Source organism: Thalia democratica, chromosome 9 (assembly GCF_965202585.1).
Source record: "Thalia democratica chromosome 9, ktThaDemo2.hap1.1, whole genome shotgun sequence".
Classification (NCBI taxonomy): domain Eukaryota; kingdom Metazoa; phylum Chordata; class Thaliacea; order Salpida; family Salpidae; genus Thalia; species Thalia democratica.
In genome coordinates, this window is record NC_139173.1 from 7,551,302 (window position 1) to 7,578,990 (window position 27,689).

The following is a 27,689-nucleotide window of genomic DNA, read 5'->3' on the forward strand; positions in this document are numbered from 1 at the left end:
TAAAACTTACTGTATTATTCAATTTAAAAAAGGTTTTATCTATTTTTGTTATATAAATTTTTAATTTACGCGGCCGGGTAAAACTATATTTTAACACGTTCGGTCCGCAAAAGAATCTTCTGGTAAATCTGGCTTTCATCCCACTATAAAAAAACTTGATCCTCTCCTACTGTACAAACAAAATTTTTGAATTTATACATGTAGACACATTCATATTAGATGCGTAGGGTTATAAATATAATTAAAATTTTGAGCTTTGAACAAAGCAAGTAATTTAAGGGATTCATATTTCACTAAACAACCGAAAACAGTTTTTAGTAACTGTATAAATAAATACAAATATTTACTTTAGACTCAAAACTGTTATTGACATTCCAAGATGAGTACATTACAAACATTTTCTCCTTTTCACAGATAGTACCAAAATACAAAACTTTGAAGGTACAATAGAAATTTAAGTAATTTTAAGAAAAATATACTAAATAAGCTAGTGTTTGACAAAAAAAAACGATGTACTAAATAAGCTAGATTATTTTTGACAAACCAATAGCACATAAAACTTATATTATCTAAAAACAAGATGATATATATAGCTGACAGGTATAGAAACAATTAAACTGAACTCACAAAAAAAAAGTCCTAGTTAGCCTTATTTAATAATTTTAAAAACCTAAGTGAAGTACTAGTTAAAAATATTATAAATTTTCACTATTAAGCTATAGAATGGTTACTTTAAACTATAGATTCTTATTTGGTAGAAATAAAAAGCCTTACAAATTTTTCTTTAAAGAAACTACTCTAAGAACTAATAACAGTTTTATATACATAATTAGAAAGTATAAAAACATAACTTTCAAAACTTACTCAAAAAGTTTTCAAAGTTTTTTAAAGCCTGTGAGTTCTTCTAAACTAGTCTGGATTCTTTTACTTCAAAATATTTTTGAAAAATAGAAAAATATTCAGTTTATTTAATATATATATATATGTATATATATATATATAAAGAGTAAACTTGACAAGCGATTTGTTTTATTAAACTGTTAAAACATGTTTAGATAAGAAATTAAAATATATTTATTGACTTTAAAAAAATTAATTAACAATTAGTAGATTCTCATTATAAAAAAATTTAATTTTTAAGTACTTATTTTAAAAAAATTATAACTTTATTTTTAACTTGATTACTTTAATTTAAAACTCAATACTAAACAATTTTGTAACGTATTTAATACCATTAAAAGCTCATTATTCAAGTTCATGAATTTTAAAACCATGCTTAAGTATTTTTAAAGCAAACACACATTAAACTACAATAAAAACACTAATAAACGAGTATTACTTCAATTTTAAAAATCTCTGATATTACTAAACGGCAGTAAAAGTAAGCTAAATAAAAGTCGTAAAAATATTTGAAAAATTGTGGGTTTCTAAAATTGACTGCGAAAATTGATGTAAGCTTTAAAATTTAGTTTGAAATGATCAACTTAAAATTAAACTTGTTTTAAAACTGATGTACAATTTGTATTTGGTAAATACAGTAACTAAATAATGAAATGTAAAGATCATGTTTAAAAATGAAAAAGATATCTACACTACAATTAAATACATTAAAAATTAGTTGTATAAAATTTAGTTGTACATAAAAAACTAATCATCATTTTGAAATACTAAAACTTCACTGATTCTAAAAGTAATGTGGTCAAAGGAATGCAAAAGTGCTAATTACATGAAGGCACGAAAATGACAAATTTAAAATAAAAAATATATAAAACTTACATACTTGCATACATCTGATACTGCAAATAAAAAACTAACTTCAAAGGACACCGTTGCTGACAAAATGGCAACAAAAAAAAATTGAAGAAATACTATATACTAGTGAGGAGATAAAAGATAAAGTTACAGTTTAAAAAAAAAGAGCAATCAAGCACAGATGCATGACAATTCAAATTCATGTTAAAAAATTTAAGGGTCCACATCTCATAAAACAACTTGAAATTTAAATAAATCCTCTAATTCTAATTGATAACACTATGATGACAAAAGCCTTTTTAATACTTTTCAAAAGACATAGTTCATTTGACTTATTAAAACTTTAAACGTGAGAACTTGAACTGTCGTGCAAGCAACCAATCAAATAACAGAATAAATGTTTAATCAACCAATCAAATCACAACACGTCGTCTTCAATGGTGTCTTCATCTTCCAATAACAAAGATCTCTCCTTGTTGTTGCTCTGAGTTTCGTTCTTCAAACTTATCGATCCGTTTCCTATCGACAGCGAGTGAAGCGACTCGACAACCTGGTAAATTTTTGATAATTAAAATAAAAATTATATATATCATCTCACTGGTAATTAGTTGATAAATCAGCACATATTTGATCTAGTTTATTCCAAGTTCAAACTAGACTATCACAATGCTTTAAGTATTGAATTACCACTAGACACTATTTTTGTTTTATAAAAGTTTGGGTGTTAAATAAGGAAAACATTATAATAAATTAAATAAATGATTTATATTTCAACCACCTGAAAATTGATTTTACGTTCAAGGTTTTATAAATTTGAAAACTAAGTGTTATGGTTCGTAAAAGCAATACAGTTCTACAACTTTGTTAAACCGGTATTTGGTAGCTTGATTAATTTATAAAAAAAACCTGAAACCTATCAAGTTACCAAATACCAGATAAATAAAGTTATAGAAGTGTATTGTTTCTATGAACTATAACATCAATTTTTTGAATTTATAAAATCATGAATGTAGTTTGTAGATTCAACAAATAAAAATTATTTTTCGCAAAATATTCGTTTTGTATATACTTTCCAAACGACTCAATAGCTTTAGAAAGTAATTTTTTTTAATATTTTGTAAAACAATCGGCTTCAAAATCCGGAAAATTAAATTAAAAAATACATAAACTAAAAAGAGATGATTTTTTACAATTAAAACATATAAATATTACAAAAACTGTATGAAATCAAATCTTACTTTATTTTTAATTTTTTGTATCTGCTGTACAGTGGAAACCCTGTTCTTTTGTTGGGGTTGAAGCGCCCCCTCAATACCCACAACGACATTCACCTGGTCGTCACGCAACACGTCGTTGCCATTAGTAACATAGGTCGGTTGGGGCAGGGAGGAAGGATCCCGTTTCTTGTGACTAAAATTGAAAAATATCAGCAGATGTCTACATCAAATTTTAACTTATAAAAAAAGTTTTGAAACATAAAAGAATATTAGCAACCTAAAAATACTAAAATAATTTCACATAAAACAAATATTTAAAAAAATAATAACTTTTTCTACAAAAACTCTATGTTAAGAAGTTTTAATTCCCAAAAAAAAAAACACTTTTCTAATATACAACGGTGGGATAAAACCTAAATAACGAATGATTTGAACAACTAATAAACTTTTACCACAAAACACTTAACAACCAACAATTTCAGCATCAAGCTGGAGGTGACGACGCTGACCGAGGAAGCCGCCATGGCCGCCGAACCCATCCACGGCTGCAGTATGACCCCGGCCCAGAAGAACACGCCCGCGGCCAACGGGACGCCCACCAGGTTGTATACGCAGGCCAGGACGAAGTTGACCCGGATCCTTCTGATCACCACCTTGGACAGGTCGATCGCCGCCACCACGTCCATGAGGTCGTTCTGTGGTGAAATTTTGTTTTTATAATTGATTGATTAATTAATTTTTAACTTAGTCAACTGATGTACATTTATGTTGTTTTTTTTGAAAAACAGATTTTAGTTTAAACAATATTGTTAATCGAGAATAAATATAATTACAAATTTCAACCGACCCTGATCAATACAACGTCGGCGGCTTCCACGGCAACGTCCGTCCCCGTTCCTATGGCAACCCCCACGTCTGCCTGGGCGAGTGCGGGGGAGTCGTTGACACCGTCCCCTATCATGGCAACCTTGGTTGTTGGGGACTGCAGTTGTCTGACCTTGGAAACTTTGTGGGAGGGAAGCACCTCCGCGTACACCTTGTTTATCCCCACCTAGCGGATAAAATAATTCGTTGTTATAATAGTTCTACGAAAATAGTCTAATTTCTAAAACATAAAACTTTATTTTTATATAAAGTTTAATTTTAATATGTAAAATTTACGTTAAATATAATAGGTTAGTATATGTTTTCAAAAGAGGAGAAAACATAAGTAATCCAAAACTTTTCTCAGACTTGATGGAAACATAAAAGTAATTTATATTAACAACTTAAGAGTATTATGTCAAGTTGTGCCTATACCATGTAGTTAAAAGTAAAAAAAAGTAATTTATTGAAACAGTTCAAGTATTTTTGTAGGTATATGTTTTTGAAAATAAGTAGTAAAAACAAATAGTTCATAAAATTTTTAAGCTACACATTTGTTTAAGCGTAATCGTATCTTAAACAAACTTACAACTTATTTAATAAAAATATCAAGCATTATACTTTGTGGCTGTATCTTTTAGTAAGCCCGCTACATTTAGTTACACAAATTCTTTTGAAATATATATATATTTAGATTTCCTTTATTTTTTGGTGTTATATGAATATTATTCAACTAAAATTTATATAAGTTGTATGTTCGTTTATTTAAAAAACTAAATAAATATTATACATGCCTAGCTTTACCTGATTTAAAAAACAGTAATTTTAAACTTATACTTTAAGTATGTATATTTTATGTTGGTAGCTGGATTAAAAAAAAATGTTTGAACAAAACTTTAGAACCTAGGTAAGTTAGTTAAAAAGACAACAAAGCAAATAAGAAACATAAAATAAGCTAAGTTTTGAAAAGGTAGGCTGTTATAAAACTGTTCTTACCGTTGAGACATGTTTCACTTGCATAAACTTTAACTCTAAAATACTTTTTCTTGCATTAATTTGATAAGGTATTGTTTGTAGTCGTACAGCATCATAAACAAAAAGACGCCGAATATTATTTAGAGAAAAATAAAACATTAATAAAACATCGAATATTTGCTTTTATCATTAAAAATGAAGTTTGAAACAAGAAAATTAAAAAAAGCGCAAATTGGCAGGATTAGTGTTCAAAAATAGTAGAGTAACTAAACATAGCAGTCACAACACGATTATTAAAACTACAAAGGGAACATGTTTGTGAGATTTCCTCTTCACGTTGGTTTTATATAATTTGTTGAAGACAAACTATATTTGTGCTACAAACAATTTTTTCTTATTTTTGCATCATAAAAATTACGTGACATTATGTACACAAATCAAATATCATACAGTAATACAGAAACTTATCTTCTAACTGTTAATATTAAAAATGTATTCAAAAAATACTTTACAACGTCTTATCGCTAAATATCATTCTAAATAATTAAACTCTGATATGTGAGTTAGTTCAATGTTAGTTTAACTAACACTCAATTTATGTAACAATGCTTTTTTAAGTAAAACCCTACTTTTTGTAAGTTTTTAAGAATATTAGAGTGAGATGTAATAAAAAGTAAAACTTTTTTAGATATTTTTATGCATTAGTTGTCATGTAGCATTTAAAAAAAATAAATTTCGTCAATTGCTAGAATAAAGTATACATACTTCATACATTGAAAAGAAAGAGTCAAAAAAACTACTAAGATAATAACTTCTAGTTGTAGACCTAAGATTTTAAAACATAATAGTTTAAAATTAGTACATGCGGTTTTAAATACTAAACAAAAAAGTAAGCGCTGTTGAGTTTAGACAAATAAATTGTTTTAAGTCTGTGAACTGCTAGTCAATTAAATGTCTTCTAAAATGTATAAAATATATGTATTTAGGAAAACTGGTTATGATAGATAGAAAGTATAAAAAGTCAGAAGCTTAAATGTTTATACGCATACTTAAAATAATGCTTTTTTATAAAAACCTTACAAACTTAATTAATAATACAAACAGTTTTTTGAATTTCACACATTTTGAAAACTTATCGAAGCATAAGTATTTTTTGCCTGGGCATACTATTTCGTGGCTTGGCAAAACTTTCATTGTTTGACTTAAGCTCAAATTTAAATTCATGTGTTTTATGTCTAATTTTTAAATATTGAGGTATTCTTAAATCTTTTTGTCAAAAAGCAATACAATGAAAAATTAGAATTAAAATAGCTAAACATGTTAAATTTGTTGTGTTTAGTTGTTTTCCTTTGGTTTAAAAACAACAAAAGCAACATAACTACTCTATAAAAACACAAAATACACTACAGTGAAAAGGTTTAATACTTGAATGGAAAATAATTTAGTAGTTTTCTGACGGTTATAGATGAAAAAATTTGTAAAAAAACTAATTTCAAAAGTTTAACAACTACCATAAAATTAAATCTTAATAATGATACCTGTATAATATATTTATAATACTACAGAGCTAAACACATTTTATTGTACGAATAAATACAAAAACTCTAAACATAAGCTTGAATTTATAATTTTTTAATAATAAATCAAAAAGTAAATAAGTTGTCTTAAATGTAAGCTAAGCATGTTAGTAGATTATTACAATAACAATAATTAAAAAAATTCTAAACTATAAAATAAAATATTAAGTATATAATTAAACCAATAGAAAATTTTAATCAATAAAAAACAATTAATAAAACCAACCTGTCTTGCGATGGCACGCGCAGTTTTTCTGTTGTCTCCGGTCAGCAGTATCACGTCGATGTCCATGCTTTTAAGGGTTTGGACCGCCAGGGCCGCCTCCTCCTTCACAGTGTCCGCGATACCTATCATCCCTGACAACCGGTTGTCAATGGCAACCAGGATGGCCGTGTGACCGCACTCCTCCTGCTCTGTTGCCAAAATTATAAGCAATTTTTTTAAACTTTTTTTTTATTTACTATGTATGTTGGGTCAATATTAATTTGAGATCAGCAAATTTTTAAATTTAAATTTATTTTAAATACTAATCATTAGCACATTTCACTATAATCATGCTGAAACTGTTCACTGCATTTTCATTATAATTTTTTTTTTTTTTTCTTACATGACAATAAATAAATATTGTGTGATTTGATTACTTGTTTTTTTTATAATTTTTACAAAAAAATAACAGCATAATAAACTTTATTCTGACAGATAGTTAAAGAGATTGTACAAGAAATGATGCCTTGAAAGCATTTTATACTTTTCGAGAGATTTTAAAAAATTCTGTGTTAAAAAAATCATTTGAATTGCAAAACTTTAATATATTTACCAAACCAGTTAGGAAAATTATTATAAATAAAAAAAAAAGATAACTTATGCATAACAAATTCGTGTCTGTTTAATGGTTCGCTGATTCTTTTAAAGAACTAAATTTAGTTTAGGAATTTGGATGAATGTGATAATGTTATATAAAATTAAAATAGATGTGAAAGTTATTAGTTATTAGGTGTATGTCATTTTTTATTTAAATTTTTTTATACATTTGTTTATTTTAATTTAGCAGTAAAATATAAAACACTTCTAAAATTAACTTTGTCAAAACTTTAATATTTTGACACAATATAAAAGTAATAAATACAACATATTTTTTTCCTATTTTAAAGGTGCTAACAACTTATAAAAAAAATAAAAACTATTTTAGGTTATAAATAAATTTATCTAAAAAACCGTTCGAAGCTTTTTACATATACAAAACTAGCTTCAATATTTTTTTCAAAAGCTATATTCACAAATTATCTTAAGGAATATTAACACAATAAAAAATTAGAGTAAAACATATTGTTTATAGAAATTGACAACTTTATTGCAAAGTTTAGTTTCGCTATATTAAAAAGAGGAACTTTTTATGGAGATAAGTATCATTATAAATAAAAGTTAATTGGTAACCGTTACAAGATTAAATATTTTTGGTTAAAAACGTGCCATGTTCAGATCAGTGGTTTGAAACGCGAAACTACTGAAAGTAATCTACTTTCTAGTAAGAAATATGTATTGCACACCACAAAATAATACATTAATAAAACTAAACTTTATCATTACTAAATATAAATAAGTATTTTAAAAAGTTTAATTCTTTATTACTAATTAGTACTTTTAATTGTTTAATTCTCTTCAAAATTTGTAAGAAATTTGGAAAAATTATTTTAATGGATATAAAATTATGTAGTATAAAAATATTAATTCATACTAACCAGACATAGTGGTGTCCAATGTATTTTCAATCGCGTTCCTTGCCATCCATTCGCGATTTCCGATCAAAACTTTGAACTTTTTGCTCATTTTCAGGTCTTTCACCTCGTTTTTAGATCTCGCAAAATCTTCTCCACTCTGTTATATGAGAACATGTTTAATAAGGATATAACAAAATTATTGAAAATTAATAACAGCAATTTTTTTAGGTCAGCTGCCTTTTAGAAAAAAACAAATTTTACTCAATAAAAGTTCTTCGCAGACCAGAGTGTTTTAAGAATTTTTTTTTAAACTAAATATTCAAACGCAAGCGTCTAATGAATTACACATAAAATAGATAGCATATATTACTCACAAGCAATAAAAATAGCATATATTGGATACAAAATTTTAAACCGTCTTCTGTGTTAAAACTTTTTCTTAGGCGGCCAAATTTTGCCCGCAGTTTTCCGACTACTGATGTAGATTAAAAGAAAATAATAATTTAATAAACATTCTTTCTTTAACAAACAAACAATAATCACCTGATCAACAGCAGAGTTGACGCTGTTTGATAGCAAACTGACAGCACCTTCCACTGTGCACTGAATTCCGCAACCTGCCACCGATTTGAAGTCTGTAGCGTTTCCGAGCGTTTCAGCACCCAGAACCTGGTGTTTGTTTATACTTACTTGTATTATTTAATGTATCTATTAGATAGTTGGAACTATTTGGTAAGCGAGTTTGTTTTAAAAGTTTTGATTTAGTTGATAAAACTTGTTAACTTAAAATATATTTAACACCAAAGTCTCAAAAAGGTAGTATATAACAGTCAAATAGTACATTAGAGGTAAAAAATAAAAACTTGTAATCAAAATATAACATGTTTTTCTTCTATGTTAATTCAAAAACCATGCCGAGTCAAAAAAATTGTGATGCTATTTTCGGGTGAACTTATCATATTTTGAGTTAATAGGAAAATAACATTCTAAAAAACTTTCAATACATAACTTTACTACCCCAAAAATTTATCAAAACTAAGAAAATTTATAAATATAAATCTACTGTTTTAGCTAATAATCTATTGTTTAAAGCAAAAGTTCAACAAATTTAGGTTAAAGTCATCCGTTCAAAATTGTTTAAACAACTTTTCAGCGTTAAATGAGTCAAGATAAGAATTTCAAAAGCTTTGCAAACTATACTTTAATAAACTTTACAAAACTCAAAGTTTTTAACAGTGAATTGAGTAATAAAACGCTTCATTCGAGGCCAACATGGTTAATAATGTAAATAATGAGGTGTTTATTCAAACAAATTTGTTTGTTTATTTCAATGTGAGTTTCAACATTTGTTTATGTATTTTTAAAAAGATACTCAAGCCTTTGCAACTTGTGGTTTTTCAAAACAAACTGATTTTTCCAAACTTTAATTTTTTTCCTGAAAACTTGTATTATGTTTTATTGTAAATTAATTCTGAGCTACTGATTATCTTTTAAAATTGTGTTTATATCAAAAATATTTGAAAATGAAATCAATAAGCTATTGAAATGGATAGTCTTGTGTTGAACAAACTGCAGAAGACTAAATTAGTCACTGAATTCACACAAAAAAAATGGAAAAAATTAAACAACAAACTTTTATTGTTTCTATTAATGTTTAAAAAGTAATTGATAAACTTTTGCAATATAAAAATAACTGAAGAAACTTTCCAGAACAGACTTAAAAAGATTAACTTAGCCAATGAAATACAAACTTGTTTGGCTTTCTTCACAACCGCCTGGCCGAGCGGATGCTCGCTCGCGTTCTCAGCAGTACCCACAATAGCCATGAACAACCTTGTTGATACTTCACTGCACAACTTGGTAGCTACCACTTCTGGCTCGCCCTTCGTGATTGTACCTGTCTTGTCGAACACTACCGTCTTTATCTGCAGAATTTATATTTAGTATTAAAATGTTATCTTTGCATGTTAAATATGTATGTAGAGTTATTAGTATAAAAAATGTCTTTTTCTCGTGAATCTACTAGCAGTTTTTAGTTGAAAATATCTTCAAAAGTTGCCTTTGATTGTAAATTTATAATGATTTTAGTATAAAAATAAGTATTACACTTTATTAAAAATTTTCCCCTTACGTTTTAACTCTACTTTAAAGGAATAAATCTTAAAAGAGGAGACATTGCCCTTTAATTAGGAGCTACTGCTTTAGAGTATGGTAAATATACTAAAGTTGCCTGGATGTGAGCTTTTTTTAACGTTGACTGAATTTTAACGTTGCTTATTTTTAGTATCTATTATGTATATGTAGGTATGTATTACTTAATTTTCTTTAATCAACAAACAAAACTGATAAATAAAAACTTAAGTACCACGTAAAACCAAAGTGAATGACAACTTTACTTCTGATGTAAATATGACCATAAAAAACATTATCAGTATCAACATATTAAAAATGTGCATGTTTAAAACTTTTTTTATATTTTGTAGTTATAAGTTGTCCACAAAATTGAAATACTTAAAACTTTCTTAAACTACATAAAACAACAGCTTAGTATAAGAATTAAACCACTTAGGCCTGCATAAAAATACCGCTATTTAGTTTTTACTTCAATTTAAAGAATGTTTTTATTATTTGAAAATATATGAAAAGCAATTATTTGTTCATGTATTTACATTGACAAAATATATATATATGTATGTACTAAAAGAAATAGTAAATAAAAAATCCAATAACATATAAAAACCAACCTCGTGGGAAGTTTCGAGGGGCTGGCCCCCTTTTATCAGTATCCCGTTCTGCGCCCCGACGCCCGTTCCCACCATCACGGCGGTCGGGGTGGCGAGCCCCAACGCGCACGGACACGCGATCGCCAGCACGCTGATGGCCGTTTGGAAGGAGAAGCGGATCACCATCTCCCTGTCCGATATGTACCTGTGACGTCATAATATGATTGGTGGTGGGTTTTATTTTTTGTAGCTTGAAAGTTTTGTTTTAAAAATCGATAAACCTAAATTAAAACTTGTCTAGATCTGCAGTTATTTTGCTTTAACTGAAAACAAACTCTGATTTTAGAAATGAGAATAAAAAGTTCAAGAGCTAGTTCAAATACGTACCTTAAAAATTAATTCAAGTTTTACTTGCATAAATTTTCATTATATGATTTTTGTTTTCACAGTATAAAGAATATTAAATAGAATGTTTATCACTAATAAGATTTTACGTCATTTCGTTTTAAGTTATTTTATTGTTTAGCTTTTGAGGTACTTTATTTTGTATAAAAATAACATTAAGTAAACTTAATTTAGATAATATTTTGAAATTAATTTTAAATGAAGACTTCTTTCTGAACAAATAAAATTAACAGTCGAAGAAATCATAATTCTATTTCAACTTGTAGTAACACAAAACAAAATGCAGAAGTATTTTTGTTCTTTATTTTGTACTTATGGAAATTTACTTTAAAAATTTATTGATATTTAAAAAAATCAATTTTTTAAGTATCAAATTTTAAAACTATAACTTTAAACTGTTTTATAAAAAATGTTGTGTTTAGTTTATATTTATTAGGTTTTTTTTGTAGTGTTCAAACATTTGTTGTATATTTTTTAAAGTGTTTATGTTATTCTATTGCAGTAAAAAAAAGTCTTTACAGAGTTGAAATAACAACTTTGTATACTATTATTTTACATAAGTTATAAATATAGAAAGTTTTCATTTTGGTTGAATAAAGCGTAAGTTAACCACTCGTGTGTTTATTTTAAATAATAATGAAGTATAGATAATAAAACTAAAACTAAAACTAGTTAAATTTATCAATATAAAATAACAGCTTTTAAAGTAAAACTAACTGATGTAAAATTAATATATATTACTTAAAACTAGATATACAAAATGTCAAAGTAATTATATCATTCTAAAGCAAGTTTATCAAATTACGTTCAAAAATTAAAATTCTGAGTATAGAAAAATGTTTAATTTTAGCTTTAGCTTTTGTTTTTTATACTTGAAATTTTTAAGTAAGTGTTACAAAAAAAAAACTCACATGTTTTTTTTATTTAAAAACAAATTTCAATAAAATTCAAACTAACTCCCTACTTGCAAATCTCATTAATAACACGAAAAAATTTGGTTGAAATTAATTTTACTTTTCAACAAACTCAACATTTTTTTTTCAACAAACTCAAAAATTCAAGCTACGTATACACATGATACAAAACAATGCAAGACTACTTTTAACTTATTTAATTAATTACTTATATTAACTAAATGTATTTTGAATATAAGATCATACTTGTGCAGGTCGGCGAATTGGTCGAGTATTCTGGGGTGGGTGAACCCGATTGCCAGCCAGGAAACAAGGGTCACACCTGACAGTATAATCACCATGGGAACGAAATACCCTGCTATCTTGTCCGCTATCTGAATATTGAATATTTACTTTGAAGTGTTAATATTCAGACAAGAACCTTAGAACTTTTTTACTTTAGTATACATTGTTTGAATTTTTAGACATAAATTGTAGTTTAATTTAATATATTTAGGTGATTACTCAATGCATAAAATCATTTTAGTTAAAAAACATAGTTGTTTTCTATAATAAAAAAAAGTTGTATATCGAAGTTATAGTTAAATAACTAACTTCAACCAAAAAGTTACAAACACTAGATTGTTACTATAAGTTATATTTAGATGAACTTTAAAAGCCCAATTAATTATCATACTTTACAACGTTGCAACTCACACTACATGACTAATATGTTGGCGCATGAGTGAATTTTTCTCTACAGCTACGCGAACTTGATGAGCAAGCAAAAAAATAATTAGCAAAATAATTTGAAATATTTTCAAGAAACTGCTGGGGCGTGCTAAATACACTACGACCAGAAAATTAAACAATTCAAACAAGGAAAACAAAAAAAAACGAGCAAAGTTTTTATTGCGCATCGAAAAGTTTGAACAACTTTTTTTTGTCAAACTTCAAGTAGTTTTTACATGCTAAATCTTTTTGTATAGAACTTGTAATCCGGACAAATCCGAGAGCGAATATTTTTTTATTCATTTGAAATTTACAACAATGGCTACTTTTGAACATTTTACTTTGTAAAAATCAATAAAGAATAATTGTATGGCGCCGATAAGTTTAAAACCAGCCACGAAATAATAAAACACAAAAAAATATTCTTATAAATCCTTAACAAATAGCCTGTGAGAGAATAAAACCTTGCATGTACTGATATATAAGTAATTTAGTATCGATTGATTGAAATATTCACAATAGCTTTTGAACAGTTGACCATATTTAAAACTCAACTCTATGTATTGATTTCATTAGGAATATCAACACAAAATATTGCTGTTTTATTTAGGCTTTTTAACATACAACATTTAAGTGTAAATTCAAAAGTAAATATTAAAAATCAAACTTTAGAACTTTAAAAATTAAACACACTTTTGATAAAAGACTATAAAGTATTTAGATTTTATTTGTTGTAATCTCCCCAAAATTACCTAAAATGTTTTATTAACTTAAAACTTCACATTTACAAAGTTTAAAGTTTTTAAAGATATTAAGAAACAAAATTTTTTATTTAGATTTTCTTTTTATTTTTAAGAACACTTATCATATTTACTCAAAGTTGCATGATAAAAGAAACAAATTGGTTGCTAAAAAAATTTTATAAAAAAAATTTTCAAACACTTTAGACATGAAAGTAGTTTATAAGTGTGTTTCGAAAAATTTTCTACTTAATAAAATAATGCAGTGTATTTGTCGACATTTTTTATTTAAATTTTGTCCCGAATAAAATTAAATGTCAATACTTTTTTGGTATTTAAACTACTATTTGAAATAAGTTGCAACTAAGTAAAAACATAATAACAGTTATTCTAAAAAAATCACAGTTTTTTCACAATGTATTAATATTCACAAGTTTTATAATTATATGAAAGATAGGATTAAATACTGAATTTTTATCAACTTAAAATTAATCAGAAATACATTCAAATACTTCTCACACCTGTTGAATGGGAGCTTTCGAAGTTTGTGCTTCTTCGACCAGCCTGACGATCTGACTGAGCGCGGAGTCCTGCCCCACATGTGTAGCTTGCACCAGCAAACTCCCGTTCAAATTGATGGAACCGCCTATCACTCCGTCACCCGCCTTCTTCTGCACCGGCATGGATTCGCCTGCGGGTTGAATTGTATTCGTATATTAATAATACATAAATCGTGATAGAAAAGTTTTTCGGATTAACTGCAAACTTTCCTGAAAAAGCTCAACTTTTGAGGTAAGTATGAAATGATTTTATGAAAAAAAGAAATGAGATTCTGTTCGTAAGGGCGGCTCTTAATACTTTGTTTTAAAATTTTTGTTAAGCTTTACTATAAACTAAGTAACTCTTTAAACGATTATTAACGAACTATAAGTTATTTATACCTTGAGATATTTGAAGTTTTCATTCTTAAATTAAGTGTATTTATAAGGTATTTAATTTCAACAAACCAGTAATGACGCTCTTAATAGTTTTCTAAGACTTGAGATAAGTGATTTTTAAAAATATTTTTCCTTAAATAAACTGTATACAAATCATACCAGTAATAACGCTCTCATCGCACATGGACATCCCCTCCACCACTTTTCCGTCGACGGCCACTTTGGCGCCGGGGACGATGCGGAGAAAGTCCCCCCTCTGCACCAGTTCGACGGGTATCAGTTTCTCCTCAACCACCTTCTTGTCGCCGTCGAACACCACCAGCACGGCCTCGGTGGCTTGCAGCTGCATCAGCTTCGCCAGCGCCTCCGACGTCTTGCTCTGTTGATGTTGAAATATAAAAATATAAAAATAAATATAATATATTATACATAAATATGAATCTAATGTGCTCCGATGTCTTTCTCTGTTTTTATATTTATTTATGCCATAAACATAATGAGTTTGAAAAATCAATATAAATTAATAAAATATAAATTTTAATTCAAAATAAAACATTATATTTTGCCTCTGATGTCTTGCTCGGTTGTTATTAAAATATTAAAATATAAAGTGTAAAAAAATATATTTTTGTTATAAGCATAACAAGGTTGAAAAACAATGCAAATAGTTTGCATTACGTGGTTAGGTAAAATTTAAGGTTTGAAAAAACATTACGTTTTATAAATATGAATCTAATGTGCTCCGATGCCTTCCTCTGCGGATATCTTTTATGTGTTTCGTTTATATAAAATAATAAGTACATATACGAAAGAAGAAATATGGAAAGTTTTGAATTGTGTGCAGTTTCCAATAAAACAAACAAAATAAAAACGTAAAATCAATTAATAAAAATTACCAGCTTTTTCGATGTCTTGCTCTATTCATTTTTTCATATTTTTAATTGTAATTTTTTTATGAAGTGCTTAAATTATGTGTTGTTTTATGACGAAAAAAGTATATGGCTTTACACACTAGTTTATTAATTTTAAATTTGAAATGAAAGAGATTTTTTATTGTAAAAAACACGTTATTACTATATTATTACGCTTTTTATGTCTTGCTTTGTTTGTAAAGTAAAAGAAACATAAATAAAGTAAAATTTTAAATGAAAAAAAAACTTTTTCAAGTATAAATACTTTTTTTAAATTATTTTCAGTTTGAAAATAATAAAACAAACATATTACTCTGAAATCTTAAAAATATTACTATGAAGAACATATAGTGATGTAAATCAACATGAAGAAATATATCATTTATTCAAAAAAAAAAATCGTAATAAATTATTGAAGTATTTATTTAACTTTAATTAGAACAAACATGAAACATTTTATAAAATACAACATTTTTAACTAAATTATTTACTTTAACATTCCTAAAACCGACCATCACAATGTGTTCTAGCCATGAAAACATAAATTAAGTGTAAAAAAGGAAATAAAGTAGTTTATAAAAAAAATTAAATGACATTTTTTGGGATATAAAAGTTATGTAAATAAATATGGAAATAAATAATTATAAATAAATCACCTTTAATAAAATTATTTTTTATCAAATTCATAAACGAACCTTTGCAATGTGTTCGAGCCACCTTCCGAGCGAAATGAACACGAAGAGCATGGGTGGGGTTTCGAAGAAGGTTTTGGGTGATCCCTGGCTCTGCTCTATCATGGCAACGATCAGTATCACCAGGGAGTAGGTGTACGCGATGCTGGTTGCCATGACGATCAACACGTCCATGTTCGCCGCTTTATGCTTCACTGATTTCCAAGCTTGCACGTAGAAGTACCTTCCTCCGAACAACTAAAAGTTTGGTTTTGTTGAAATTTTGTTGAAATTTTAAATAAAATAAATTATATAATCAACTTAATGTGAATTATTTAGTTTTTACTCAAAAAACTACAAGCTAAAACAATAAAAATTTATTTGAAAGTATCATAAAGCAAATTGTCAAATATAAGATACTTTCCGTAAAAAACTAAACATTAGGTATTTTCATGTTTAAGGAAATTTCTGTCAAATTAACTACTTTTGCTTATCAAAATTTAAAAACATGTATAGACTACAGTTTTCAGCAACTTTGAATTTAGTTTAAGAAAATTACTGCAAACATTGATTTTAACCATCAAAGATCATACATTAAATTGTGTTCAAAGTTTTTTTAAAAAAACACCTTTCCAAAAATTAAACATAGAATTAGATACGCAATTCTATGTCAATTATAACAACTACTTATTCAACCAATTATCATAACTAAACTTTAAACTTGTAGAAACAATCCGATCTGAACAGGGGTGCAGAGAAAATTCAAACAGTAAGTTTTTTAAATTAGTTAAATACTTGACTACAAAACTGTACGGGTGCTTGTAAATGTTATGTATATAAAAGTATCATTAAGAGCAATTATAAATCAACCTGTACGGGGGTGCACAAGACGAACATGAGGACGTTCTGCAGGCTCAAGCCGGGCAACAGCATGGTCGGATGGTCGTGAGCCCCGCTAGCCATGTAGTATATCATTATGATGATGACCGGCAGCCCGAATATGAGCGACGACAGGAACGTTTGCCGCCACTGAGCGATCTCGTTCTTGTGGTCCAACCCGCCCAGCTTGTTGTCGCTTGTGCGCAACACTGCCGTGAAACCGATCGACTGGAGAAAGAATTTAGATTTTAGTATTTTATAATTTTGTGTCAGTTTTACATATGCTACACAATAAAATAAAACACTTTAAAAATAGCTAAAACACAGTCTTGTAGTTTTTATAATGGAAATACAAATTTTTAAAATTCATCACGGAAGCTGCTTCGACTATATCAATGTTTTTATAAGTTTATGTAGCTTATAAATTATAATACATATTTGTTATTGTGTTCTTAACGATTAATTTTTGTTCATTTAAGTGTTGAACAGAAAGTCACTCTTCAATTTTTTCATACATGCAATAATACTGAGTAGCCAGCCACAACTTAACTTTAACATTGAACAAATTATTAATTAACAACAAAAATTCACCTCAATATGTTTGATGATGTCGCGTATTCCAATGATGCCGGTGTCGTACTTGATAAGAGCACTGGAAGTGGCCAGCGCCACAGAAACGTACTCAACTCCGTCGACTTTCTGCAGTGAAGACTCTATCTTGTGCACGCAGCTTGAACACGTCATGCCCCCGATCTGTCATGAAAAGTTAAGTGAAGTTGAAAAAAATTGTAATTTTTGGCTGAAGTTTATGTTAGAGGATTTTTGGATCGCTTAGTTATAATTACGAAAGTTTCAACGATGGTTAAAAAATAATCTTGGAAAAAAAAACATCAATTAGTAATGGTTGGAGAAAAAAAATTATAGCCTTGCATTTTATTCGTTTTGAAAACAAGCTAATTTACTCGTGAACTGCTATAAATTTAATTTTTCAAAAGAACAACTTCACCCACATTCAGTTCGACGTTTCCATTGTTGCTGTTGCTTTCCATCAGAGTCGCTCCGAATCCCAGGTCTTCGACGAAATTGACAATTTCGTCCGGAGTTACGAGTTCGGGTAAGTACCTGACGTCTGCTTTTCCCGCCATCAATCCCACCAGTATCGACACTATTCCTTCTTCCCTGCCTGCATGAGGGTGGATTTGTATGTGTGTTTGGTTAAATAATTTACAACTTGTCAAAAGTAATTTAAAATAGTTTAATATTTTCGACTAGAGTTTCGTTACAACTGTTTTATACATAACTAAAAGTGAGCCTCATATAAGATTACAAAACAACTAAAAGAGTCTTATTTATAACAAATGCTGTGAAATTATTTTAATAACTAAATCTAAAATTAAATACTTCTGTATTTTTAAGTTTAAATTTTGGAAATTTTCATTAAACTATTCTAAAAAACTATCGTTTAATCGATAAAATAAAACAGTCAACTTATAATACGATCATTTTTAAATATTTATAGTACCGATATCTTAAGCGAAAGACAATTATTCAACATTAAGGTATATAATCAATCAAATATTTATATTTTTGAAATCCACTAAGTTCATGAAACAACTAACCGACGTTACGTTCGATATTGTTAACACACGAAGCGCAAGTCATACCGGTTATTGAAATGAAGCACCTCGCTACATTGTCATCCAGTTGTATTGATACCTGTTACAATGTGTTGTATTTGTTTGAAAAAAATATTTCAACAAACGTTGACATGATACTAAAGTTAAACAGGCAGTACTATAGATACTATACTTTAGAAATATGTATAATATTATAGATACTATACTATATGTTTTATATTATTAACTAACTATTATATTACTATTATATTTCCAACATATATGTTTATCTTATTTTTCTGAAACATTATTGAAGTAAAGAAGAATAAAGAAGAACCTAAACGAATCAACTACAAAACATTTCAAAAATAACTTAAAGAATAAAACATGAAACAAGTTGTAGACACAGAATAGGTTAGCACATAATAATATAAATTATTAACATCCATGATCATATTCCATAAATAATTAAAAAATTTAATTGTATTTTTTTGGTATAAAAGCACTTAACTAAACTATAAGTCTAAAAACTTATAAAAAGAACTAAAAATTTACAAAACCATAATTTCATAGTAAATTTTGTAAAATTTAAATTCTGTAATGATCTATAATACTCAAATAAAAGTTATATTTTTCCTTTTGACTTAACTAAGAAGTTTAAAATAGTAGTACTTTAAGGGCATAGGGAGGTCCAACATTTCTTCTTTTACAGAAGTTAACATTGGCTCTTATTTCAAGGCTTACAGTATATACTATAAGATACTTTTTATAGAACAAAAAATAATTATTAACTTATGGATATGTCAAGTTTTGTAAAAAAAATCTGATACAACCGAATGGAATCAAAAAATTTCAAAAACAATTTTCTCAGTATTTTGAAAAATATATTAAAAATATATTTTCAATGCAATTTAATTCTAATTTTCAGGAAATTTACTTTTAAACATTACAAAACAACTTGTAGGAAGCAGATTTTTTAAAATAGCCATAAAAAAGTTACGACAAAAGCTTAAAAAAAAAAATTTATCTAAACTCCGATGAAGGACCTATTGTGCGCTCATTTATCAAAAATTACTCTGAATTTAAATAAGTGGTAAAAAGTGACACTAATTATGTAAAAAACAAGACTAAATTTAAAAAAATTTACCCCTATGCCCTTAATATGCCTACGTACAAATTAAAGTTAAGGTTTTAAAATAGAACAAAAAAAAAATTCTTTCAAGATTTTTGCTCAACACAATTAGAAATAATTATTTACAATATATAAACTTATTGCTTTATCGTTAAAAAAAAAAAACAACTTTATTAGTACAAACAAACTTATCCTTATTACTATTCAAAAAAGTTATTAAAGATATTTTATACTTTAATTAAAAACCGTAGAAAGTGTTGTTATGTGTAATAAAAGTTGTGAACTAGTTTAATAAATATATGCTAAGAATAAAGCCATGTCAAAAAATCATGGAAAATCAAAAGCTTTAAACTATTTAAACTTGCAATGACATTTTTTTAATGATACATATACTGTAAAGTTTAATAAAATATAAACAATTAAACACGTGAAAGGTAACATAACCATGCTTAACTCAACTAAGTGTGTAAAATGTATACTTAGCACTTTAGACAATTAATGCAACTAAAATCATTTATTTAAAACATCTACAGCAAAAGAACATAAAATATTTTCATATAATTCATGAAAAACAGACAACAATTTCACAACTACCTGCTCTGACTTGACGGGCTGCACTTTCCTCGAGTGTTTCTCCTTTTTCTTCTGATAAATCCCGCCGCCAGACGGCATCAGCAGCTTCTTCTCGCTCCTCGAGTTCGAGCTCTTGCTTCTCGACTTCACCGAGCTCGAATCGTTACCCGCAGGCGGGGGTTTTATCTTCACCAGCGGGATGCTCTCCCCCTCCCTCTTGTCGGGTTTCAGCGACTCCCCCGACGGCAGCACGGCTTCGAACCCCAGCTTTTGTATCTCGGCTCCGACCTGCCTCACCGTCACCACGTCCGGGTCGTGCACGACGAACGCGCATTTCTCCACCAGCGACACCGTCACCTGCGAAATTAAATTGAGATTTTTAAGACGACCGTGAACCGACATGATGATGGTCAGAAACTTATTGGTAGTTTTTTTATTGAAACTTGGTAAATAAAAATTGTTTGGGTTGTTAAACGGAAGTATTACTTTCAAGTTCAGTTTTACCTGCACGACGCCCGACCTCTCGCTCAGACTTCCTTCAATCTTCCTCACGCAAGAGTTGCACCGCATCCCGTTCACCATGATCACGGACCTCTGCGAGTTCAGCGAAACTTCTGTGAACTGATTCGCGTCGCCGATTGGTTGTTTTTGTGGCGATACGACGCCGAACACTATCGAAGCTTCAAATCCGAGGTCTTCTATTGCGTCTTTGATCTGATCCAGCGATATCAGGTCCTTGTTGTACTCCACTTCGGCTTCTTTGTTCTCTAGGGAAACCTGAGTGGAATTTTCAGTGAGTTAAAATTAAAAATGGTTTTTTGAGAAAATATTTGGCGCGAGTAGTTTTTAAATAGTTAAATAGTTAGTAGGCTTTATTTGTTTAATGCTTCTAGTTTTACCAATTTTGTTTTAAAAATAGTAAAGCATCTTTGACATTTGCGTTAAAAGTATTGTTTTTATTTATTCACTGATGTAGTAAATTTTATATGATTAAAATACAACTAATTTGAACATGTAATAGTAATGTTTTCGTCTAATTTATCACAACGACTTTTATTTAAACTAAGTAATTTTGACTAACAAAATAAACTTCACACAAAGTTATGAACCATGTAGTTATAGAATTACATTTTTATAGTAAAGCTTCAATTAAAGGTAATTAAAAATATACTTGTTAAGGTAATAAAGTGATCCACCTTGTTTAAAAGTTTTAATTATAACTTGTAGAGTTTATTCTTAGTTACCAAATACTTATACACAAATATAAAAACTAGGAGCAGTTTTCAAGCACTAAGAGATAAAAGATGAGATTTTAACTGAGTCATAATTGAAAATTAAACTAAAAAACGCAAAATAACATTAAAAAATTAAAAAAATATCGTTTTTGCACGTTATAAGAGATATTTTATAATTGTAAACAATTTATTTTAATCTCATTTAAAAATATTTTAACTGCAAGGTTGAAAAACAATTTTAAAAACAGTTAATTAGTTGTTAAGATATTGTAAGAGTATCGCTTAAACAACTTTTTACAGCTATGTATAGTCAAAGACATTAGATTCTATTTAATCTACAACAACAAAACTGATATATAACTTGAAATTTTTTAGCATTAATGCTAAGATGATATTAAAAGACATCAAGTAGATTAGCACATAGTAAAAATATTTATTTTTACTATCATTTCTAAAATTCTATTTATTTTAAATGAGATAATTAAGAAAACATTATTGTTACTAAAATGATTAAAAACATAACGAACTACAATCAAAATAGTAAACTATTTAGATGGTGTTCGGCTAAAAGAAGCCAAGTTTTTTATCAAAATAATAAATTTGAAACAGCTAATCCTGAAGTCATATTTATAAAGCAATTACAAACAACCTACCAGGTAAGTATGTATATATACATATAAATAAAACTGCACAAAAATAAACTTCTCTTAGAACAACTGTTTTTGCCTTCAACACGTCAGCCAAGTGTTTTATTATATCAAAGGCAAACATCATAAGCACAGTAACAAAATTATAAAAATTAGTTATTACGCAATAATAGAATAATTAACTAGCGTATTTTGAACAACATTAATAACACAGTTTTTATATAAGTTGTTTTCGGTAATGTAGACAACCAGTTTGCAATTCATTTCTTTTTTTTCGAGATTCTGATTTTTCAATGTTTAAAATTTGTATTTTATTTGCGTTGCATAATTAACATCCATTTTTTAAACTGTATTTGTTTGTTCTTGTTAATATTTCCCAGTAAATTTTAAACATTAGAATATATATATTAAAGGTTTTATACAAAGTTCTGATCGATAGTGCTCGACAAATCAAATTGGAGCTTAATATTTATTTAATTATATAAAAACTATAATTTAAACAGCTGTTTCACACATTGAAATGTAAAATTTCATTCGATCGTCAGTAAGTTACAGTTTATTATAATAGTGAACAGAAATTTCAATTTTAGAATTTTTTTTTAGAATTTTTTATAAAAAATTGTTATAAAAATTGTTATAAAATACATAATTGTTATAAAAAATTCTAAAATCGAAATTTCTGTTCACTATTATAATAAACTGTAACTTACTGACGATCACATGAAATTTTATATTTCAATGTGTGAAACAGCTGTTTAAATTATAGTTTTTATATAATTAAATAAATATTAGAATATATATATATATACTAAGGCAGAAATATTAACCTAACCTTTAAAATATAAATATTCTTATAGTTGGCTTTACTATGTACCTAAACGTCATAACCTGTTTTAATTATTTTTGAAAACTATATTTAGCTTTTTTTATGAGTTTTATTTGCTTAGTCGCTTTATCAATGCAGTATCAATCAAAAAACTTTTTAAATCATTGTAAAAAAGTTAAGCAAATAAACTACAAAATTAAACTTTTATAAAAGTTGTGCATGAGTTACGTAATAAAATCACAATTGCATAAAAAATAAAACATTAAAAGAAGTAAAAGACAACACTAACCCTTAAGTAATAAAAATGAAAGGTTTCACAATAAATCATGTTTACTTAGGTCAATGTTTTATCAGTGAGAGATAAAAAAAGCAACACTATATTAAACAAAGGAATGCAGCTTAAATGAATCTGCAGCCTTTAACTTTTCTTCAAATAACAATTACGTATGGTTTACATTTTTAGTTTAAAACAGTCTTGCAGATAGCTTTAGATAACTAAAAATAGTTAATAAATACAAACCAAAAAAAAATAATGAAATTGAAGCACTGTAGAGTTTTGTTGCACAAAAACAACACCAACCTTTATACTCTGCACTCCGGTGTAGCAGCCGATTTGCGACTCGATGGTCTGCACGCACGAACCGCAGGTCATCCCCTCGATCGAAACTTTTCCGTTCGAAGTTCGCTTCTTCACGCCTTCGGTGCACACTTCAGCGTCGAAACCCAGATCTTCGATGGCTTCAACGATGGCGTCGACTTGCAGAACTTCAGGGTAGAAATCGACCACCCCCTGCTTGTTTTGCAGATGAACCTGGAAATTTGTTTTTTGTTGAGGAGTTTTTATTAATATTATATAAATATAAATAAAATTAACAACTTTAATTGGCCATACTTGAATTAAAATGTTTTAACAATACAAAGCTTTGAAAGAATTATTGTTGGTTCATATTCTAATTGACAGACTGTTTTAAGCTTTAATAAGTAATTAGTGCAATAAAAATTATTTTACATGCTTTATAGTAATAATCTCACTGATGTGTAAAAACGTTTAAGTTATTAACATGAACTCAAAACCTTAAAAGTTTAAGTATTCACTTTGTTTTTCATCATCATCAGAATTTAAAAAATAATAATAATAACAAATAAACTAACCACAATAGAGATGATTCCAGGCACTTTAGCCACATTTGATTGGATGGTTTGTACACAGGCATCGCATGTCATTCCATCAATGTTAACTACTATTTGTTCACCTGTTAAGCAACCACAATTAACTTCAAATCATTTTGTATTGATAATTTTTTTGTATATGTTTACATCAAGAAATTGTTTTAATTATATTTTCACAAATTTAATAAATTTAGTGTAAATTTTTTTTAAATTATTTTGTAGATAAAATTTTATGCAAGATAATCTGTTTTCATTATCAAATTTTAGTACAGATTGAGCTAGTTTTCGGAACCAACATATACCCTTGTCTAAAAACAACTAAAATACTCAATAAATGTTTAAAACAACATATTAAGAGTAAAACTATTTACTTAATTAAAAAGTTAACACTAAATGAAATTTTTAAACACATAATAATAAATAAAGGTAAACTAAATAATATTTAATTGTTACTCTCGATCTGTTATCAGGAATAATCTTATTATTCAAACTAGACTTTTTCTTAAAATTTATTTAAGATCTAGATACTTTTTACAGTTACCAAGACTTTAACTAATTTTCGAATTATAAAGATACTAAAGCTGCAGAGTTTGAAAGGTTTCTCATAAACAGCTTAAACTGTTATATAAATAAAAAAGACTTCATTAGAAGTACGCTTACACATAAGTTGTTACACAACGTCATTCATACTTATATAATTTACTTTCTACTAACTTAAAAACCTTTTTGTAAACATAAAATAAAAAAGCGTTGTTTTTTTTATTGCTCTCTTAAAACTTATGTTTTTTTAATAACAAACAGTATTCGACTGTTTATAATAAATCACTTATTCCACAAGTTTAAGAGATCTAGTAGAAAAAATATTTTCGGAAAGTTTAAAATAATAAAATTAGTAAAATGATTAAAGTACTCTTTTTTAGAAAACTATTTACAAATTTAATTATAATTAAAAAAGTGTTTTATGCTCAGTAGTAGTAGATTAAACTCATAAAACAAGCTCTCATATGACACCATAAATCGTTTTTAAAAAGAAAATTTAACTCAAAGTTACATTTTATAATTTTAGAATAAAAATTGTATAGTTTATACATTTTAAACGCTTTTAGTTATTAATAAATTGATTTTTTAATACAAATAAAAGGTTCAATATCCTTAAAGTATATCAAAAACAATAAAAACTCGATAAAAAGTTGCTAACAGGGTTGCTGAATTTTTTTGTAAATTTCTTCCAAGTTTTCTTAATTTCTTCCAGTTTTTTCAAAAACAATTTTTTGGCGTAGTTTTAGTATAAAATTAAACTTAAGGTAAAAAAAAAAACTATCTTAAACAGTATAACAACATTAAAAATATTCTGTAAACATACTTTAAATATGTTTTTTAATGAAAAATTATTTTATGATACAATTTTATTTAATCTATATGATAGATACTTTGTATCAAAAAGAAATTTCATTGATTTACATGTAGGAGTAGTTGAAAAGAAAGCTCCAAGTTTTTCTAGGATTTTTATTGAGTTTGTTGGAATTTCCAAGTTTTTCCTGATTTTTTTACAAAAAATTACAAATTTCAGGTTTTTCAAAATTTGTTTTGCCTAAATTGTCAAAATCTAGATTTTTCAGGTTATTCCAGGATTACAGGTTTTTTTTTGCAACCATGTGCTAAGTTTATTTTTAAATATCAAAAGAAAAACTTTTTTTATATAATCTTTTTTTCAAGTTTCAAACATGGAACTGTGCTTAAAACAAACTTTCAAAATTATTTGCATCAAAACCAGCGTCTTCAATTGCTTCAACAATACTTTCCACATTTGTAACAGACTTGTCGTAATAAACTTGACCGTTTTCTTTGCTCAGATTAACCTGTAGTAATAAGAAGTACTTTTAAGCTTTTTATTATACTAAAAGTTATTATTGTTGAAAATCATTTCCAAACTTATTTACACAACACCATTGAAACTCTTTGAAAAAACAAGCTAGTGTGAGTTTATGAGTAAAGCTTAAAAACTAATTATTACTATGTAGACTTAAAATCAAGTAAGTTTAAGTTTGAAAAATTATGAATAAATATAAGAACTTAAATTTAGAATATTATTAAACTAAGTTAAATTAAAATATATACCTTCAGTTTTATATACAAGTTTAAATATTAGTACTTATACATTTTATTTGAAAACCAAAATTTTTTTTTAGCAAAATTTAGCATCTTTACTAACATAAATCTTATAACACACTGTTATTAATTTTTTAACTTATAAAAAATTATAGCTTCAAAGAGCAAAGTTCAGCATACACTTAAGGTTATTTAAATAATTTCTAAGATTCTAAAATACTAAGTTTAGAACCTTTAGTTTATTTAAAATATTATTTGAATAAATCAAGTTTGTTATAAATTAATTTGTTAGTTTGATTTGTTTAAATTATCCCATATAGGACTAAAAAAACTAACCATTAAATTTGATTAATTTTCAAAGAGAAACTTTTGTTTATAGAATTTCAAATTCTATTTATAAGAAAAATTATATTCATTTTACTTGTTTTATCTTATACTTAGAATTTAGAATTTCTAGGTGCATTTATAAGGGCATAGAGGGTAATTATTTTGTTTTTAAGTAAAAATAGATGTAAGAATTTGGAATCACTTTTGTACAAATAGTCAAAGTTGACAACTTGTAAAAAATATTCTTATAATATATAAAAATTTTATAAAATTTATTTTTTCTCAACAGTTAATTGATTTATTTTATAAAAAGTAATTCATATACTTTAATCTTTCAAGTAAGGGTGAATGTTATATTTTATAAAAAAATTCCCCTCTCCTTATGTACATTTAATTATGTATAAAAATACTATTGTTTAAAGGAAAATAAAATCTTGTCAAAACTGAAAACATCTTTTTTAGTACAAATTATATTTAAAATACTTTTTTTTATTTGTCTTAACACAATACTAAATTGATAAAGGTTCACAAATTTTTTTTTTGGAAAAAGCTTTAAAGTTTTTGTGCTTTGTTATGAAAAAATTATTAAGATACATTTCAAAACGTAATATTTTTAAAATCTTTCATATTAGAATATCTATAATAATGAAAATTATTTTATACAAGTATTTGACAACACAACTGTTTTTAATGATTTTGAAAAGTTTACTTCACACTTAACCAGCTAAAGGAAACATCTAAATTCTTTAACGTACTACTTTTTTCACAGCAAACAAAAAATCATCATTTGCAAAGCAATAAAATACATCTAATAAATGTTGTAAGTAAAAATTAACAACACAAACTTGAATTATTACAGAAATATACAAAACAAACAAACTTTAACACTGCTAACACCATCCATATTTGAAAGGATTCCTTCAATAGTTGAAACACATGACTGGCAAGTCATTCCCTTAATGGATATGAATGCCAATGTGCTCATTTTTACTGGATTCAAAACAAAAAGTTAACAATTTATATAATTTTTGTGTATAATTTTTTAAACAGACTTAAAT

The 27,689-nt window shown here is 27.1% G+C and overlaps 1 protein-coding gene across 1 annotated transcript; it reads right to left on the reverse strand.

The window, feature by feature from the left end:
• Positions 1-1,336: 1,336 nt before the first annotated feature.
• LOC145844685 (copper-transporting ATPase 2-like) lies at positions 1,337-27,689 on the reverse strand. The gene is made up of 23 exons (XM_082952095.1): positions 27,512-27,689; positions 25,943-26,054; positions 24,178-24,278; positions 23,606-23,836; positions 20,822-21,094; positions 20,339-20,674; positions 18,616-18,712; positions 18,007-18,179; positions 17,588-17,749; positions 16,988-17,224; positions 16,142-16,375; positions 14,695-14,914; positions 14,119-14,288; positions 12,393-12,520; positions 10,849-11,032; positions 9,856-10,029; positions 8,648-8,773; positions 8,126-8,261; positions 6,612-6,799; positions 3,817-4,020; positions 3,444-3,664; positions 2,991-3,162; positions 1,337-2,302 (listed from the first exon to the last, which is right to left on the reverse strand). Exons 1-23 carry the CDS (start codon positions 27,614-27,616, stop codon positions 2,171-2,173), a joined length of 4,116 nt encoding a protein of 1,371 aa, XP_082808221.1. The 5' UTR covers positions 27,617-27,689; the 3' UTR covers positions 1,337-2,170.